This window comes from Mastigoproctus giganteus, chromosome 10 (genome assembly GCF_048544385.1).
Source record: "Mastigoproctus giganteus isolate SK-2022 chromosome 10, ASM4854438v1, whole genome shotgun sequence".
Classification (NCBI taxonomy): Eukaryota; Metazoa; Arthropoda; class Arachnida; order Uropygi; family Thelyphonidae; genus Mastigoproctus; species Mastigoproctus giganteus.
Genome location: NC_143584.1, coordinates 65,768,402 through 65,776,928, shown reverse-complemented (window position 1 = coordinate 65,776,928; position 8,527 = coordinate 65,768,402). Strand labels below are relative to the sequence as shown.

Below are 8,527 nucleotides of genomic sequence, written 5' to 3'. Positions count from 1 at the left end.
TGAAGATTTGAGATGTCTCCTCTTGACTAGGAGGCATCTCAGATCTTCATATATTTTAAATTATTAAAAACCAAGAACAGCACATCCTCGAAAGAGAAGAAGACTATGTCGCCTTTACGCGCTACGCACAAGACTCATTCGCACCACGGAAGGCCCTACCATGGATATAGTCACTATCCGAATCATCATCGAAACCAAGAGAAGACAAGCACCTATATTTTGGGAATCAATGCAGAGGCCTACCAGCAAATGAGACTACACCACCACCAAATCTGAGAAGATCCAGTATAGGACAACCACAGCTGCATTCCTATTTATATTCCTACTGATTTAGACACAAATCACTGGATAGGACTTTAACTACCAAACTGGACATCAAGACCAGACCTGAATGAGAAGGGAAAAATATTGTGCCAAATGGCGATCATGCTTGTGCTCTCTTGCACGGTAACTATTGTCCCACTTCCATCTCTTACTTTCGCCTGATGGATGTATTCCATTGTACCTGGGGGATACCTTCTTCTTCACCCCCATATTTCTACCTGTCCCCCCCTTTTCTTGACTCTAAAGCCCACCCGCTCTAACTCTCCCTTTTTTTTTTTTTTTTTTACATTGGTCTCTGTCAGGAAGCTTAGGCGACCATGCAGAGACTAGCCAGAGAATAATTGACAGCTGGCTATCTCCTAGCGATGTTTTCAGGCAACATGGGGTTCCACCAGGGGTCCTGCGGTCAAATCCCAGGACACCCAACGCAAAACTACATATTCAAAACAGAACACTTTTCTGGCATTTACAGTAGTTCTGTATTTCTTCACAGTGTACATATGGCACAGATGTACAAGACTTATATAAGGGGTCAGGTGCCCCCTATGGAAACCACAGGGGGCACCTGACCCTAATACTATGCACACTATGCCCCAGTTAATGAACACTCTGTCGTGTTTATTTATAGCAGGGAAAACTGTATTTATTTATAGATGGGAAAACTACGGCCCGCGGGCCAGATGCCGCTCGCCTAGAGGTTCTATCCGGCCTGCCGCAGATTTTAAAACAATAGTATAGAAATTTTAAATTTCAATGTTTTGAAAAAATTCATTTAAGGGCGTGTTCCATTTTTTTGCATATGTGAAAATTTACATAGAAATTTGAATATTTTTTCCTTATGCAAAATATAGTTGTGATAATTTATATAGAAATTGATTTAAAAACTTTTGAATGTACAAAAAATGGAACCCGCCCTAATAAATATGTATAAAATTATTAAAATATACTTATTTGCTTTTATATCTAAATTCAAAAAAAAACAATAGAAAAATTCTAGCAAACCCCATGACCAACCAGATTCCTACAGGCCCATCGAATAGAAACAAGATTTTGAAAGAAGAATTTGGATATACTGCTTACGAGTTTATATTAACGACAACAGAGGCGCTAATATTTGTCCACATTTCCACATCAAATGGCCTTAGTCGGCTCGGGAATGTGCGCGAAGCGGGAACCTACCGTTGAATTGAAAGATGGCGAACAGGCCGACGCATTCCAACTTCATAAATGTTGAGTGTTAGTGTCATAACGGTGAAGTTATTAAAAATAGTATTGTTGTTGGTGCTTGTGAGTTTTATTGTGGATATTAGTAAAATATTTCAACCCCAAAATGTCTACTAAAAAACGTAAAATTGATTCAGAGTGCCGTGTTTTCAAAGATGAATGGACCTGGAAGTACTTTTTCACCGTTGCAAAGGACTGTGTCTCATCTGCAATGAAACCGTAGCAGTCTTCAAAGAATACATTTCCCGCCACTTCACTTCTAAGCATAAAAATTCCAATTACTAAGCAATGTCCGAATATGAAAGGAAACGAAAAGTAGATCTTCGCAAAAAATTATCAAGTTACCAAAATTTTTTTAAGAAAAAAATAGTTCTCAGAAAGCAGCTACACACACATGTTATATTATAGCATACAATATTGCTAAAAGTAATTTTTTATGGTAGTTGTTGGCGCATCGGCTTCTGTGGCCATAATGCACCTCCCAAGGTTTTTGCAGTACTTTAATCCAAGCCCGAGGCGGGATTCGAACCCGCATCGCTTGGGGTGGTAGGCAGGCACTTTACCCACCCGGCTAGCCCGGTCGGCCTAAAAGTAATAAAGCTCTCTCTCTCTGATGGCGAGTTTGTTAAACACTGTATGCTCCAAGTTTGTGATGTTTTATGTCCTGAAAAGAAAAAAAAAAAAAAAAGAAAAAAAAAAAGATTTTGAAACTGTAAGCTTATCCCGAAAAACTGTGACTTCTAGAGTCACAGTTTTTCAGCCATAAATAAAAATCTGACATCACAGTTGGAGTCAAAGATTGGTCATTTTAAATTCTGCTCCATTACTATGGATGAAAGCACTGATATAAATGATATTGCTCAGCTAGTATTATTTATAAGAGGTGTTGATGAAAACTTTTCTATTACTGAGGAATTTGCATGCAAGCGGTCGTTAAAAGGAACAACAACAGGGTCTGATATTTTTCATGAATTTCATGAATATTATGACCGATGGAGCACAAAGTATGACAGGTAAAAAATCTGGATTTGTTGGGATCTTTACTCAAAAATACCCCGGGAATAATGTTGTCTTTCTACATTGCGTTGTACATCAAGATGCCCTGTGTAAATCTGCCTTGAATATGAAACCTGTGCTTATGTAATCGTGAAGCTTGTAAATACTATTCGATCTCGTGGGCTTACTCACAGACAGTTTCGAGATTTTCTTGAGTCCATACAATCTGAATACTCTGATGTGCTGAATTATACGAAAGTTAGGTGGCTGAGTGCAGGACGCGTCTTCGAGCGAGTTTGGCAGCTGAAAGACGAGATAGTGTCATTCTTCCATGAGAAACAGTGGTCTGTGGAGTGTGAAATATTGGAAGATACAGCATGGCCTTCGGACTTTGCATTTTTCACAGATTATCTCTGTCACATGAACAAGTTGAATGTCAAAATGCAAGTAAAAAATCAATTTATCGATGATATCTGGAGCCATCTCAGAGGTTTTAAACAACAACTTGTTCTGTTTGCTAATCAGACAGCTAAGAACGACTTGTCTCACTTCCCGAGATTAAATTCAATAGCCCCAGTAAATAAAGACAAGCTTAAGAGCTACGAAGATGGCCTGAAAAAACTTCATCTTGAATTTGAACGAAGATTTCAAGACTTCAGTGCCATTGAAAAAGACTTAGATATTTTCAGCATGCCTTTTAATGTGGACTGTGAAGTAGTGAGACCGGACTTGCAGCTTGAATTAATTGAATTACAATCTAACAATCACTTCAAACAGTTGTTTCTCAATGTCCCAAAATTAGAGTTCTACAAGTCTTTGTCGAAATCAAGTTTCCCAAATCTGATATCTCACGCCCCCAGAAAGTTAGTGCTATGTTTGCTTCATCCTATATATGTGAAAAGGTGTTTTCTACAATGAAACATTGAAAGAGTTGTATAAGAAACAGACTGACAGATAAGCATTTAACTTCACTTCTCAGAATCAGTACACCCCAGTTCGAACCAGATTATGAGGAACTTTGAGAAATGCAGTCACAACTTCATTCATCGCATTAGTATTAAAGAATTTTTTAAATATACTGTTTTTTGAGTCTTTATTGCGTTTTATTATAAATTATATCGGCCCGCCAAAATTTTTTATTTTTTTTTTTGGCCCACTCCTAAAAAAGTTTGCCCATCACTGGTTTATTATAGTATTCCAGGCGGCAGGCAAAAGCTCGACCACTCAGTTTGTGGCGCTACCTATTTGGGATTTTGTTTGATATCTGGGATTTATAAGTGACGCCGGATCTACCTCCGGGTGTTCCTGCTGGAGGTTTCTCATATACAATTCTGCGGAGATGGGAGAAATCCCCGGAGCCGTCAGACCCTCAACATACCTACCTATATACAATTCTTCTCGAAGGGCTGTTGGGTGAGGTTTTTGTCCGGGACTTCACGCCAATTATACTAGGACCTCTTTTTTGGGGGGCACGGCTTCCAGGCCGAGGGTTTGTTGTTCTCGGATTCGCTATTATTTTTTGGGCATCTTCCTGCTTATGCGTTTCGATTGTTATGTCTGTGTTGCGCGTTTTCCGTACTGATTTAATTTTTGTGGTCTTGAGGCCCTCCGCTAGTTTCGTCATTACTTTCGTCATTACTGACTGCTTCGCTGGAGGTGTGCTCCTCTGTGGAGGTTGGTCTGAGGATGACCAAATTCGGCGTCAGGAGTAGTGTCTTCCGTCTGGGTGCCGGTTGGAGTGTCGTCTCTGGTGGTTCCAGGGTTCTGGTCTTCAGCGCTTGAGCGTATGTGGAGGCGCGCTGTGGCGTTTGGTTTGCCCCACATTCCATATATGCTTGTAGTAGCGAGGTCACTCTTTCGCATTCGACATGAGTGTCTAGGAGTATAGTTTCCATTTTATGGAAGATCGTAACTACTTGGGCCCTAAGGCCTGTGAATACTCTGTTTGAGTGGTCCTTGAATAAGTTTTCGAGGGCCATCTTTAGGAAGAGCGACTTCTGGTAGACAGTACCCTCTGGGAGAGCAGGGTCAGGTAGTGGGTCGTGGGTCCTGCTGCTTTTCGTCGTTCTGGTTCTTCTGTGAGGTTGTGTTGTGTGATTGGTCTCTCGCTACAGTCTGAGACCGCGTTTTACGTTGTTGTGATTTTGTTACAGTTCTTTTGACGTTCTTCCGTTTGATTGAGAGGCCCCCGGGCGGGTGTCCTCCAGGTCCTCTGATTGCTCTGCGATTATCTGGAGTATAAGCCAGTTACAGAAAACAATTCAATATAACATACAAGTCAACAAAATATAAACAATTAAAAACTTAGCGTTCGCCAGAGCTGCAAAATCTTGTCGAACACGTGGATACCCTTACCGATACTAAGTAATAACCTACAAAATCTCTATCTAAGTTCAAAATAAACTAAGTATCGTAACTGGGAGTATAATGCTAGAAAATAAATTAATGTGCCAATTTAAGTCAATAAAACGGCAAAAAATTAAGAAAAACTCTCTATTAGCTTTAGCCGTAAAAACTCTGCCCGCAGGGAGATATTCTCGTTCCCGATATTGCAGAGAGGTATGACATTCTTTCCCAATCTAAGAAGGTGTACATCGCAAAAGGCAGAAACGTACGTCCAAGGAGGAACAGGTGCACTTGTGTCTTGAAAAAAATATTAAAGTCGATATCCCAACTGTGGACAAGGTCTTTAATCCTGAGTGAGGCCTATCGAATCTCATTTGGCTTGCTCTCATGGAAGGAAACCCACCTAGTATTAAAAAGAAACTGGGGTGCGATGTAAGACTCTGGATGTTAGCAGCATCGTGGGGCAGTAGTGTTTTTCTACGAAGATGTAATGGGGGATCATGTGCTTCAATATAAAGACTTTGGATCGGACAAGACATAGATCAGATGGACTGAAGTATGTTCAAATTCTTTAGACAAATATTTCGTAAATCAGTGATGTGAGCTTAGAAATTAAGTTTACTGTCTAATATCAGTCGAAGAAACCTAAAAGTGGTTTCAAGCGGTATTGTAATATGGTTTATTTGCAATTCAGGGTCATGATGGAGGGCCCGACGCTTGCATAAGTGAGTGGCAATGCATTTCTTTTCTGATAGCCAAGAACCATTCCGTAAAGTCCAGGATTCTATTTTAGTTATGGCAAGTTGGAGCTGCCGTTCGATGGTATTGATAACTCTGAGACTGACAGGAAATAGTAAGGTCGTCTGCATACATATAAGTATCAACAGATTTTGAGATGTCTATTGTCATGCTGCTAACTCGGATTGCAAAAAGTGTTGAATTAAATATTATATCGGACTTGAAAAGAGCACAACTGCTGGAAATTTTGAATTATTATAGGCAAATGGATCCTAATGGTAATGATCCATAAATGATACTATGGACCAAATGATACTATGGATATACCAAATAGTGTCAAATGCCTTTTCCAGATCTAAGTTGACCGACCATGACTAGATGTTGTTTCTTAACAAAGGCATTGTGGATATGAGATTCGGTTTTGATGAGCACGTCTGTGGTTGATCTGTTTTGCCGAAAACCATACTGATGATTTAAATTCTGTGACTTCAGAATCTAAAGAGCCTTGAATGTACCAAACTTTCGAAAGTTTTTTCCGAGCAGCTCGTGAGAGATATGGTTCTACACTGGTGTGCAAAACTTAAGGATCATCACTATTTCTAAAGGTTACAGCCACAAAATCAAACGAAACAGCCTGTGGCTAATTGCATAACTGTGGCTCTTCAGTAGAAAGCTGGTGCACATGCAAAAATTTGAATCGTGATTAAAGGGCTCACATAGACAGATAAAAGCAGCAGTTCAGCAGTTATGTGCAAATTACCGAATGGCGAGCACGATTGTTACAGACATTCGATTGGTTTCATACAGTGCTACAGACAACGAAATGGCCGGTATCGCCCATAGCATCATTACACGTGCATGGTGGGCCTTCAGAACGACAGCAACAGCTTTTTGAAGGACCAGTGGTGATCGTCCACAAAAAACAACGCCCAATGATGATCGCTATATACTCCTACAGGCCTGTGTTCTTCTCCAGATGATACGCATATCGGTGTCTTTTGTGATGGTTGAGGCAAAAACAATACACGAATCATGTTTCGCTTTCCGTATAATTTGTCTCTGTTTAGCTTTGTCTTTTATAAGTAATTAAGTTACTAGTGGTAGGATACTTGCGGAAATTATTCCAAGCATGGTTTTTTTTCCATGAAAGCAATTTGCATTCCCCCAGTGATTTCGGTGAATGCAATATGGTTTGGATTTTGGAATAGAAGCATGGGCTGCAGTCAGAATCTGACTGGTGATGTAAGTGCTGCTTTTCAATCGGCTGATTTTCAACATAAAGCCTGTCTAGAAACATTCGGATGGAATAGCCATTCTAGTTAGCCTTTTTAAACTTCCAAGTGATCAGGATTTGGAGTTACCTCTGTCTGTAAAGAGCAAATAATAGGAAAATGATCACGTGTTAACACTGGCCATGTCATGAATAGAAAGATGGACGGTGAACAGATTGATAAGTCGATTTCAGAAATGGATCCTGTAGGTAAGTGGATTGGGATGGAAGAACCAGAGTTTAGTAAATTTAGATCATTATTGTTAAAAAAATTCTTCACTCAATTTTTCCCTTGCTTCCATTGCAGTGGATCCCCACAATGGATGGTGGCCATTAAAATCACCGAAAATACAAGGTAGGATGGAAACAAGGGTAACAGAAACGCCCACCAATTGCAATACGAACTGCCACAGCTTCTACAGCGGTTTGTAATTGGATGTGCTTGGGCGGTGTGTTAGATTAGATAGTGAACCTGTAACTATTTTGATTCTTCATTCATATATTTGTAGTTGTTGAGAAGTCATTATACAGTATTAACTCATTTAACAATAGGGATGCGTTCGCTGAGACAATCGGATCAAATTTACGGGAATTATACGTTCCTACCTAGTGGCCACTAACTAAAAACTTTTGTAAGTTACGTTATAGCGAGTATAGCTTACAGAGGTAATGAACTGAATTTTAACATTTAATAGTTTTATTTTAAAGTGCAGTGTATTATATAAGAATATTAAAAAATAAATTTAATTTTAATTATCAGCGTTAAGTTTATTATAAATTATCTATTTACTTAAATTATGACGACACATTACCCTGCAGCAGGTGAGTTTCCGTAACTGAAAAATGTATGTATATTATTTGTTTATGATAGTAATAGAAAATATGTTGTTGTTTTTATATTCAACCATGCTAACATCAGACAGCTAGACTTACACACAAAAAGATTTTCCGGTGTGCAATATCGTAAAAAAAGAAAAGTAAAAGATGAAGAAAATAAAAAATCAGAAGGTGCTATTTTAAAATACTTTCAAAGTCTCGAAGAACCGTCAACATCTTCAACGTGTCCTGTAACATTGAGGTTGTCACAGACATTCTCTCAGATATGCCAGACAAGCTGTACTTGTTACTTGGAAATCTGAAACGCTGCTGGAACTGATATTCAGGTGGCACTCAAATGGACCCAATTTTGGCGAAGTCCGGACGGCATGTGACAGCCAAATCCTCTGCTTGCACCTTCATGATGGTGGGACTGTTAGTAATCCTGGGTAGAACCTACATGCACAAGAACATGGTGGGTGACCACCCAGGTTTGAACCAACGTAAGCAGAGGTCGAGGTTGGGCGCCCACACCACATGGAGAAATGCCGCCCCTCTATGTTACAAGGCAGTACTAGGTGGTAGATGACTCTCATCAACCGGTGCAATACCATAACTTTGCTTATTGGAGGCTTCAAGTGGTGGAACCCATGTTTAGTCTCTAGAGCTAAGTTCCGATCAACCTTTCCCTATCTCTTACTATGATTTTTAGTGTTTTCCACCAACCATAAAACGAAATACGAAAAACCCAAATTTTTAAAATATTTAATATTTACAATAAATTATTTACAAACAAAATATTACTGATAGTAA

General features: G+C 39.4%; 1 protein-coding gene across 1 annotated transcript; it reads left to right on the top strand.

Annotated features, from left to right (window-relative positions):
• Positions 1 to 2,376: 2,376 nt before the first annotated feature.
• Positions 2,377 to 3,462, top strand: LOC150079059 (general transcription factor II-I repeat domain-containing protein 2-like). Its single transcript, XM_090382933.1, has 2 exons — positions 2,377 to 2,561; positions 2,739 to 3,462. The coding sequence occupies exons 1-2, from the start codon at positions 2,377 to 2,379 to the stop codon at positions 3,460 to 3,462; spliced, it is 909 nt and encodes a 302-aa protein (XP_090239059.1).
• The last annotated feature ends 5,065 nt before the right edge of the window (positions 3,463 to 8,527 follow it).

Coding starts and splice junctions, on each gene's coding strand:
- LOC150079059 (XM_090382933.1), top strand. CDS start 2,377: ATGGATGAAAGCACTGATATAAATGATATTGCTCAGCTAGTATTATTT. Junction 2,562..2,738: donor TGGAGCACAAAGTATGACAG/GTAAAAAATCTG, acceptor GCTTACTCACAG/ACAGTTTCGAGATTTTCTTG.